The 12,138-nt window shown below is 42.5% G+C and overlaps 1 protein-coding gene across 1 annotated transcript in view; it reads right to left on the reverse strand.

Moving 5' to 3' along the window:
• Nucleotides 1-12,138, reverse strand: part of grin2da (glutamate receptor, ionotropic, N-methyl D-aspartate 2D, a) — a gene marked incomplete at its 3' end in the record, with an annotated part of 168,608 nt that overhangs the window by 43,100 nt on the left and 113,370 nt on the right. Inside the window, exon 9 of the mRNA XM_080787099.1 lies at nt 7,788-7,941. Within this exon, the coding sequence (XP_080643225.1) occupies nt 7,788-7,941 (154 nt within the window). The remainder of the gene's footprint in view (nt 1-7,787; nt 7,942-12,138) is intronic.

Genomic DNA, 12,138 nt, shown 5'->3' on the forward strand with positions numbered 1-12,138 from the left:
GGCTGCCTTTTATGTATGACAGATGGTAGGAATAAAGTTATAGACATTCTACTTGGTGCTGCAGGGATCTAACCAGCCTCTCTAACCACTAGCAACAGCCATCTGCTGGACTATGCCCAGAAGAAATACTGGTAGTTTCATTTTCTTCTTCTTTTATTTTGTATATGTATTTTATTTTAGATAGCCTTCTACTTGTTTACAGTATTTAGTTTGGGTTGTTTTTGTCTCTGCCAGTTTCCCAAGGTGGCCAATGTAAATAAAGCATTGCTTGGCGCCAACTTTATTGGGAAATAATTTCCAGATATACCATAATCCCGTCTAAATCGCCTCAGCAGGTAAAAACCCGAACTGGGAAAAAGCATTAGGCCGTGTTTTGGTTTATTTACATAATTTACTTTACCGTTTGGTTTAAAATAGCCTCGGAGGATCAGCTTCATTAGGTATTGTGTGGTTTGCTGAAAACACACATTTAATTATTATTTGTTTATCTATCTCTCTCTCTCTCTGGATTCCTGGGAGAAGCATTGCACTATAATGCGAGGTAACGGCGCAGGGTGTTTTGAGAGCTGCTGTCGACATTGACTAGAGGATCTGTGGGGATATTGGTTGTGTGATTATGCATGCACCCCGCCAGCGAGGCCTATATAAGCTCTCACCTCAGTGCTTAGCAATATGATATTAAAGCACTAGCTGACATATAAATAAATCATTTTCCTTAAAAAATGACTAAGGCCATTAGTTTAAGAAGGTGAGGATAAGCAGATTTGTACGCACACATGGGATGTATAAAACTGAAGGTGTAGTGAATGTGGTGGCCATGCTGCAGACTCTACCGTAAATAACCTTTTCATCCGCAGGCAGCACCACTGAGGTACTTTACAGCACATTTCATTTATCAGCACATGAACAGATTCACTGTATGTGGGGTGGAACAGTATGAGGCTTTTAAAATGGCGGTGTGTTCCCTCCTCCGCGTCATCAGTGCCCATACCCGAGGCGGGGGTTGGCGATAGGGCCTTTCTGTGTGGAGTTTGCATGTTCTCCCCGTGTCCCCTAGGGTAGATACCCTCACAAAAACATGCCGTAATCCTGGTCTCTAAAACTACCTCCCCCTGGCCAGCCAAGGCGCCTGATGGAGGGGAAAGAAACTGGTCGGAATAACGTGTCCCTTCCACGCGCTACGTCCGGCCGGGGAAATTCCCCTCTGTCAGGTGAAAAGAAGCAGCTTGGACTCCTCATGCATAGAAGGAGGCATGAGGTCAGATCCGCTGCCCCCCCAGGTTGGCAGAGGAAGTGTAGCGCCCAGGATTACATTAGATAATTGGCACTGGGTGAAAAGAAAACTGGGTTACAAAATCGTGGGATAAAAATTTATTAAAAAAAAAAGGAAACTGTAACCTTGCGTTGTTGTAGTTCTCCTGCATAGTGCAGGATAGTTGTATACTGTAGGTATACACTAATGTATACTGTTGTTCTGTATTGACGCTGCTTCGTACTGTTATTCGTGCCTTGGATTGCTGTATACGACAGATGCGAAAACTCATGTTCAAGTATTTTTCTCTCAGAAATCGTAAGGGCTACAGTTCATAGGCTAATAATGATTAAATGAATGTAATACATAATTACATCAGTCAGCCTCATGGTGGCACTAGAACAGCCAACTTTACATTTCGCCTCATAGCTCTTGAACCGTAGGTCGTCAAATCCAAATTTCCCGCCATTTGGAATTTTCTTCAAAACACAATCTTTGCTCGTCCACCTATACAAATTCTGTCCCAATCTCAATTTCCCCAGAATTGCACCTTTCCTCTACTACTTGGCCGACGGGCAAGTGCCTCTGAGACCAGACTGATTACGCCTCAAAATACATTCAGATCAATAACATGATCTATTAAATTGCATTACCCACACTGTACATAATGTGGTGTTCATATATTCGAACGGGTAAGGACTAGTTCTATAAATCGGTGTTGGGGAGACACACTTTACAGTTACACCTTGCACATTGTTCTATTTTTTATCTTCCTTCCTTCCTTCACCTGTGCCTCCTCTACCCAAAATCACCTGCCTGCCTCCCACACTTTATAGGAGGATCATCATAAACCTTTCTCCTATACACACACGCCCTTCCGCCCGCCCATAACCTTTTGCTTCTCTCCTCTCCAATACACACCCCATCTTTCCTTCCTTGTCTGTCAGATAGAACAGCCTTGGTATATCTTTACCCGCCTATGGGGAGTTCCCCCTTGTCAGCAGCCAACCATGACATGTTTCTGATAGTCTCGTAAATCTCTCCTGACAGATGGATAAGTGTATTACAGTGGCTATAGAGACAATGGAACTGATATGTTCCCCTTATTAAGGTGGCTGTAAGCGAAACCCGGAAAGCATCTGTCATTTTAGATTTTAACCACTTTAGAACTATTGTTTAATACTTTTGACTATAGAGGCTATGCACATGCATAGAATTTGCAAAGTGAGTTTAATGTAGTTTAATGCAATCAGATAGGACATTTCTGTTTGGATGCATGGGTTGTCAGGGCCAGAAAGTAGTTTTTTGCCACTCAGTAGGCATTCCCGTATAACCTTTGGGTATGATGATGCAGACATGCAAGCACTATGAGCTTATCTGCTCTTTTAGGAAAATCATGAAAATTATTTGTGTTCATAATATATGAATATATGTTATTAATTTAAAGCAAACATTTTTAACTCTTTGCTTCTGGAGGTCCCTGTCACAAAATAGTTTTTGATGGTGGTTCACAGCCAAATACATATCATTTTTGGCGACCCGATAGCATCACTGATGTTTAGAAAACCGTTGAGATTTAGAAGACATTTTTAGAATCCGCCTCAGGTCTTAATGGGTTAAACTACAGTGCCCAGAAGAGGCTACAAATACAAATGTTTAGAGCTTGATCCATATACTTTTGGTTTGTTTGTTTGTTAGTTTGTTTTCAAATGGAGAGTGATCTCCTCATTCCTTTTGTGGTTCTCCTTTCAAAGTCATTCTTTCTTTCCTGGGATGAAAAAGGCGAAGCAATCATAAGACAATCTTCCATGAACAAAAAGTCCCGCACGCTGCTCTTGTTCAGCAGCATCAGTTTGTATTCAACGTGACAAGTTTGAATGAAAACTGATGCTGATGTTATCACTATCCAACGCACCAGCATCTGAACCATGTGGATGTGCGCATATCTCCTTTGCATGAGATGAAAGAGGAAGATGGAGACGTGAGCTACAGAATAAAGACTCGGATGACACTTGATCTAAGACCTCTCGGAGACAGGTGACATTCCAGGGGGTGTTATGATGGACGGTTAATGACAGTGACTTTTCAATCACATGAGATGGTGTAATATCTTTGTCACCCATGTAACTATATGAGTAACTGATGAAGAAATACATTGTGCACTGTGCAATTAATGTCATGTTGCCTTCAAATGTATGGGGGGGGGTCAATTATCCATTTGTAGACTTACAATTTACAATTTAGGCATTTAGCAGACGCTCTTAATCCAGAGCGGTTTACAGTAAGCAAGAACAACACAAGGTGAAACATATAAATTAGGGGTGTAACAGCGATACGTATCACGACACATGGTTGACGATACGATACATGGACGATATTAGTTCATTATGGCGATCCGATTCAATGATTTGAAATCGATACAGTGACTATTTAAAATACATTGACATTATTTTTAATTAAGTAATTAAACCCCTCTTTTTCATTTTTCTTCAAAAGATTGCTAAATACCACACACAAAAACGTAGTATTGATACAATCGATTAATTGCATAGCAAAACGATTCGATACTGATTATTTCCATTGCAAAACGATACGATACGATAATGCTGTTTGCTTGAGCTGAGCTTATAGATCTGTAATTTAGTTTTGCCATTTTTGAAAGTAAAACTGAATAGGTTAATTTAGATTAACTGTTGCAAGCTTAATGTGTACATTAGTTACATTAACACAGTGTTTACTTGAGTAAAAGTGCAAAAGTATTGGCATGAAAATGGAGTTAAAGTACCAAAAGTAGTCATTATGCATGCAGAATCTAAATGTTAAAACATAGTTTCTGTCAGGCAGAAACCTGCTACATATTCTAACTTGACCATACAAAAAAACACAAAATTATCAAAAGTAGCTGACTACTATTTCACATACAGTAGCTTCACATAACTGTCTCTGTCGGGTGGAAACCTCATACAAAGTACAAAGCAGACTAAAACCTCTATATCTAATAACTCTATATCCTTTATTAATCCCTGCCTTCTCTCCCTCTCTCTCTCTCTCTCTCTCTCTCTCTCATATGTACCTTCAATTCAATTTGCTTGATTAGCACGGACCTGAGATAAACAGCTTTGCCAAAGCGAACCTTTGGAAGGAAGCGTTGGAGTAACATGGAGGAAAAACGGCCTTAATGACCATCTGCTCCATTTGTGTGCGTGCGTGTGTGTGTGTGTGTGTGTGTGTGTCACATTACTTCGTTAATAACGGGATTGGTCTTTGTGTATTCAAGTGTCAAAAAAATGTGAGTGTTACGTGCAGTATTATGTAGCAATTCAAGCAAGAACACTGACGTTTTCAAACCAAGTGACTATAGAAATGTGAAACATGCTAAAGATAATCATTTGTTAATTGCCTGGATTGTAGATTTAGACCAGTTGACAACAGTCAGTCAGTCGGTCAGTCAAAGAGTATCAGCTCATCAGGGTACAAGCAGCAGCCTGCTTTGGATCCGACAGATTGCCAGGCACTTCCACAAGGCCACTGCCAGCAATGACAAGCTGCACCAATGCATCCAGGGAGCGAGACAACAAGCTGTGCCTGAGCTGTTCTTGATCCGGGATTGCACTGCTGGAACAGACTCGCAGACATACAGTATCAGAGCAATTATCTGCGGAGACTTGATCAGGACACTTGTCGACATGAACCACGGACTCATCATCAGTGATGGTCAGTTCGACCTTAATAAAACAGCTCACCTCTTGGTCTGACAGCAGTGAATGACTTGAGTCCATTTGACAGCAGGACACTACTCTCATGAAAGCGGAAGGCATTTTAATGTCAATGATGGATGAGCTGAATAAGCCTCCACTGTGCTGGGGAGAATAAGTAAGCCTTGCAAAGCAGAGCCCATCTCCTGCTTCTGTAGCGTGAGGCAGCTTAATGTACAAGTACACCCCATGAGCATGATGCTAGTATGTCACAGGGACTTACCCCCAATCCAACCCTTGATGCTGAGTACCAAGCAGAGATGCATTGGGTACAATTTTCAGAGTCTTTTGTATGACCCAGCCGGAGATCCAACCCCGACCTCCCAGGCCCCATGTCTCAGGCCACTAAGCTGGTGGCTGGGACGAGTGGTTTATGGAAACTAGAACAAAATAATTGTACTCCTCTGTACTCATACACAAGCAGTAACACATAAAGAAACCTTGAGCATTGATGTGTACTATCTGCAGGATTAAGCAAAGTACCTATAGTAGCAGATGAGAGTCCACTTGATTCAAGTTGAGCCAGTATAATGGAGTGTGGATAATACCATAAAAAGAATAGTAGCTCATTTGAATATAGAGAACAGAAGCTTTTTTTCGCCCTCACCCACGGGTTCTCCACTGAGACGTGGATCTAAGTCGATGCAGGGAAATCATGCTTTTCAAGTAACAGACAAAAGCGATGGGAGAAAATCAAGGCCCGTGGCATAATTGGGGATCATTTGGCAACACAGCGACGGCACAGGGTTATGCATGTAAAAGAAGGCGGTTGGCGAAAGGCACACTTTGATTTTGTGGTGCTGACAAGAGGTCCCTCGTGTTCTCGGTGTTTGGCGTCTGCTTTTCATGTCCTTTTGTTGCAATGCCGAGCGCTTTGTTATGGGCTCTTGTTCTCATAAAGCGCATAGTGAGAGCCAATGCTAAATGATGTCAGTGATCTGACATATCTTAAATGATTAATAAAGCAGGCTAGTACTGAGTATTTCCATTTTAAAATGCAATACATCTCAGAGGCAACTATTGTACATATTACTCCACTACTAGTAGTGTGGCTGGGTGTTTGTACATGCGTGCGTGCGTGGGTGCACACATTTGTGGGAGAGTGGCTGTCTGTCTGCCTGCCTGGCCGCCAGCCCCCATGGTCTCCTCCTTTTGTCCCTCTACACCAGTGGTTTTCAACCAGTAGTCCGGGGACCACCATTGGTCCTCCTTGGGGTTCCAGTGCACAGTAATACATGAAAGGGGGCCCTATAGCCCCTGCCGTCGGAGAAAAGTGCCCTCTCCGCCCTGAACTGAAATGTAGCAAATAATTCCCCTCTCGCTCGATGCCCCGCCACACAAACTACACAGCAGTTGATTTTTCCTCCCAATAGTAAAAGTAGACAGTCGTTTTGAAGGGGCCCACGACGTGCGGGCGTCGCTTCCTCCTCCCATCAGTTTGAAGCGACGGTCATCCATCGGAGGCCCCCTCAAACATGTCCAACGTGCGTTGACGTTACGTTGCTTAAAAACAACACACCACTGTTGGACATAAGGATAATATAATAAACAAGACTTTGGGGCAAAACTTCATATTTACCCTGGTCTGTAACCAACAAAAGTGTGTTCTTACATGACATCCTCCATTTCACGATGTCAGCACTCGGTGAGTAATTGCTAATCATATGAAAGTTATCTTCCTACATTCTGCACTGCAGGCAACACAGTATGATGCCCCCTACATTCTGCACTGCAGGCAACACAGTATGATGCCCCATTGCGCCCGCAGCTGCATTGTTGTCAATTAATCTGTCTTTAAAAAGTTCTAATATTAATATAGAATATTGGCTCTTGTTGCACAAATGTGGACAATGTAGCAACTGCTGCTGATGAATGGGCAATACGCAATCAACCAAACAAGCTGAACAAATGGCATTCGATCATTGATGCAGTTGAGTGCACACACAGCCGCTCACAAGTCACAAACGAAACTCATGGATCAGGGTGCCAGCCAAGTCTATGGACGCTTTGTTTAGGGCACTAAACACAGTGAGGCAACTACAGTGGGCACATGAGTTTGCTCCTTTTTGAGGGGCGCTAGCCCCTCAAAAACCCAAATTATGTGGTGTCGCGTGGTTTATTTTTTTGTCGCTTCCGTCTTTATTTTATATATCTTTTTATAGATGGACAGACAGTAGGCTGACAGGAAATGGGGAGAGAGATGGGGGAGTGACATGCAATAAAGGCCGTCGGGATCGGGAGTCGAACCCGTGGCACACTGCCAGACTGGATTACCAGCCAAGGTGCCTGGACCACTGAGCCACGGCCCAGGCCGATCTTTAACTCTTGAGCGCGTGAAATTGGGTTTCATTTTACTCTTTTAACTCAAGAGTTAAAAGTATTGTTAAAGATCGGCATTACTTAATTAGAGAATTTAGAAGAATTGTTATTTTGATCAACGTTTCCCTGTTATCTCTCCTATGGTACCACATCAATCAGCAGCAACTTTGTCCACAGGAAAAAAATCTCATCCAACGACAACATAAATATTCAAAGTGTTGTGTCTGAGAGGCTAAATCTCATCAAACGGTGATCCGTGGCTCAAATGCCGAATAAATAATGGTCCTTGATATGAAATTGGTTGAAAACCACTGCTCTATACCAATGGCGACTCTGAATGTTCACCTGACATGCATGCCCAGAAAAGAGAAGCTAGCACCTTCATCTCAACTCAAGTCAACGTAACTCAACTCTATTTCATCTCTACTTGTGCCATGTCATTCCATGCCATGTCAACTCACCGAGGAAGGCGGAGGGCGACACGGTGCCGTTGCTACGGGACACCATGACACTGATGCCCGTCTCCACGAAGGGAACAGAGAACTCCACGACCTCCGACCTCTCTTCATTGATGGTGAGAGATCCAATGGCCATGTCCGCTCTGTTGTTCACCACCTTGAACACAAGGACTGGAGTTACTATGGTCATGTTGTTCACCACCTGGAACACACGGACTGGAGTTACTATGGTCATGTTGTTCACCACCTGGAACACACGGACTGGAGTTAAGTCTCAGTTAGTTATCTAACAAAATGGATTGGATTTTTACAGTGTAAAGAAAGAAAAGTAGAACTCAACACAGAGTATTTTAAACACACACACACACACACACACACACACACACACACACACACACACACACTTTATCTACTTTATAGGCTTGAAAAGCATTATTTCAAGCAGGTCAGTATCAGCGTCTGTGATTTTATGTGTTGTTCACCTTCCCTCGCCAGGAAGCGTTAACTCACTGGACTGTGATGTCCTATCAGGAAGGAGCTAAATGAAACAGCAGGACCAACATCTGGACAAGAATGTGAAGGACGCAAAGTTATGCAACCACGTCCACGACCACGTGCACACGCAGCACACCCCGACCACGTCCACACCCCGACCACGTGCACACCCCGACCACCGGATGGCCATGGGAGAGAGACAAGGGTATTATGCTGCAGTGTGCACGCTCGCACGCACGCACGCATGAGATAAAAGCCAAAACACAAAACTGAGAGGAGAGGAGAGGAGAGGAGAGGAGAGGAGAGGAGAATTGTATTCCCTGGTAAAGAAAATAAAAATAAATACAATAAAACGTGCACTGACTGCATTTGTGAAATGTTCACAGTGGAATGCTTAGTGTTTATATAGTGTTTATTAAATGTGCAAACTGGAACTCGAGACACAGAGAGAGAGAGAAATAAACTAATTACATCCATTAAAGTACTGTACTTAGTGAACTTTTGAGTTTTTTATTTTATTATATGTGACCGGGGACAGTTCTTTACATATTATGAAACTGCACACTGTAACCTTTCATATGATGTATTGCTCATTGAAATTGGAAAAGAAATGAAGAAGATATGACCATCTGAACCTTGTTGAACCCGAAATCCCAAAGTATAGAATTTGCCCTGCAAAGTTTTAAAAGAAAAATATACCGGGTTGCTTATTTCTCTCGCAGAATCTGGCAACCCCGCAACGATAGCTGTTAGCTACATAAGCTAATATATTGATATCAATCCTGTAGCTAAAACAAGTGATCTGCGTTATTATGACCTTAATTTTCATGGCAGGTACATTCCAAAACAACTAATAATAACCACGTTATGGTGACATAATGTTACGTTTACATAAAATACATTCGAGTCATCTTCTTCTGCTATTGAAAATAGCAAGCCATTTCAACATGTTCCATTGTTTTGATGACCAGTGCCCCTAGCTGGAACATTAGCATGAATTAGCTTTAGGAGGACCGAAAATAAACACACTTTTTACAAAATAGGGAAGCTGTATTTCTAGTTAGCATTGATTAACAAAGAACTTTGCTTTGCCGCAAAATACGCAAAATTATCTGTAATTATAGAGAAAAAAAATGTGCAACGACTTAATGACACTAAAACGACTTTCTGATGGAATAAAAACATTCTATAACATTCCAACTGTGTTTATGTGGCTAAAAAAATAAAAAAATATAAAATATAAAGTAGTTTGGACTATTGTGAAGTTTCATTACTGCCGACTTGTGGTTGAAATCACTGGGAGCGGTCACATATTAATTTATTTAACTTTTGACTATGTCCATTATTCCAATACAAAACATATAACTTGCAGTAGGTCCTATTTTATATTTAGTGATTAACACAATTCGTTGTTTTGGTTTGACCCATTTTTCTCCCCAATTGTAGCCATATTGCCAATGAATTCCTCCCCACACATATCTGTGTTGTCACTGCTGTTGTCTCCTACTGACCCACCTGCCAGTGAGGAGCCCCCAATGGGAGGACGTACAGTACCAGCCGGTGGTCTGCCACGCTAAGAGGTCAGCTGGGTGGGCCGCGAAACGCTTTCAAGAGTCCCTGATCCAGGAAAGAATGAGAGTCATAGCAAATAATGAAGGATCTTATTGTGAAAAGTAAATTGGAGGCCGGAGAGAGAGAGAGATACTTTTAGATGGAAGTAATTACTGCCTGGAGTTGCAGAGGGTGACCTGCGAGGGTATGACGGTGACAAAATTAAACATATCAGCTCTCACATGCAGTCAGCTGCCATCTGCGTGTGCGTGTGTGTGTGTGTGTGTGTGTGTGTGTGTGTGTGTGTGTGCGATTAAACGTTTAATGAGTTGCAGCAGCCAAAGGCTGGACAGGAGGCAACTATAGGGAACAGAGGGGGGAGGGGGGAGAGACAGAGAGAGACAGAGAATGGAAGGCCACCTGCATGCTGAATGTTTGGGTAAACAACAAATCCACACTACTGTGTGTGTGTGTGTGTGTGTGTGTGTGTGTGTGTGTGTGTGTGTGTGTGTGTGTGTGTGTGTGTGTGTGTGTGCAGTACGCATGCTGTGTAATTTCCAGGCTGCCAGGGTGGCTGGATTAATAAAGCCTGTTTAACATGGGCTTGGACGAGGCAACACACACACACACACACACACACACACACACACACACACACACACACACACACACACTATCGGTTTCAGCACCCTCGATAAGGACAGTTCTTCAGTAGTACAATTTCAGCACCCGCTACTCAGACTATTGGTTTCAGCACCCCTGTAGATGGACAGCTCCTCAGTCTACTGCCTCTACCAACAGCGCTCTATATCTACATCGCAGCACGGCACAACGTGACACACTGTGTGAGCTTGTAGATCTGCTATTTTTGAATAGCCAACACAGATGCTTTTCTCACACAATTTCCTCACATAATCTCACACACTTGGGTACAGATGTGGAATGTCCACGACACTAGGCCCCCTCCTTTAATTCCCATTATACTCCAAAAAATCTGATCTACAAGCTCAAAAGCTCAACTTGTTGTAATGTACTGTAGGCTATTTTAACTCAACTTTCTCTAACTCTTCTCTCTCAGTCCTTCTCTCCTCCTCTCCTCACTGCAGCGCTCAGATAAAACAGATTTTGTATGTGCCAATGAGTGAGTTGGAAAGGCACACAGCATTTTGTTATACTCAAAAAAGAAAAAAAAACTCAAACGCAATTAACTGTAGCCAGAGTCACTTCGTTCTCTCTGCATATATTTGAAGCTTCCATTTCTGAAACTGTGCGTACTTGCTACACAGTAAAGAAAAAATGTTAATTTAACCTATCCATTTGTAATTCTGACACTGTACCGAATGGGTCCGGAAATGAACTCGCTCAGAGTCAAACATTTTGGCACATCTTTTCAACTTATAGCGGTATCCGTGTTCGCTCGTTACAGTATGCAGTATGGCATGTTTGACATTTGTTTAAACCTGTGGTTCTATTTTTGTCATGACAGACAGACAGACAGACACACAGACAGACAGACACACAGACAGACAGACACACAGACACACACAGACACACACAAAGCTACTTGATGGAGATGGTGTGCCCGCTGCTCAAAAATAAATTTCTGGTACAGAAAACACTGCGAGAGCTGACAGCTCTCTTAAAATGTTAATGTGAATGGGCTCCTCATAATATGGGTATCATTTGATTGGATATTGACCTGTGATATGACTCAAGCGGACTCGGTGGGGGAAGAGTCTTGAGTCCATTGGTCCGAGACCGAGTCAAGGCCGCGTCAAATGATGTGCAAGGCCAAGACGAGACTGAGTAAATTAAAACGTGGAGTCGAGACCAGGCTTTATATACCACAACACTACATACTGTTATAATATAAATGTAAAGTGCTATAAATGAATGATGTAACTCTGGTGTATGTGGAGGAAAGGTTTATTTACAGGGGTGACCTGAGAACCACAGGTATACAGTTCTCAATGGCAGAGCCTTCTGTATCTTCTGTACCGTAAAATAAGTTCCAGATTGTTGCTTTAACTTGTTGCTGTATCAGTAATTATGTCAATGTGCTTATACCGTCACCTGAAGCTACTTCTTTTCTTTCTTCTGTTTAAGATAGAGCCATTATTGTAGAGAGCCGGCACAGGGTAGATAATGGAGATGACATGCAACAGAGGTCTTGAGTGAGCCAAGGAAATTACAATTACCACGCATTAACTGCTATAGCCTTCAGGGCAGCCTGGGTTTGTGGATCTTAATTGACTCTGCAGCACTTTTCGCTTTATTGCAGAGTCTCGGTTCATAGTCTTTTCTTGTG

This window comes from Protomyctophum bolini, assembly GCF_963924005.1.
Source record: "Protomyctophum bolini genome assembly, chromosome: 17".
NCBI classification, from domain to species: domain Eukaryota; kingdom Metazoa; phylum Chordata; class Actinopteri; order Myctophiformes; family Myctophidae; genus Protomyctophum; species Protomyctophum bolini.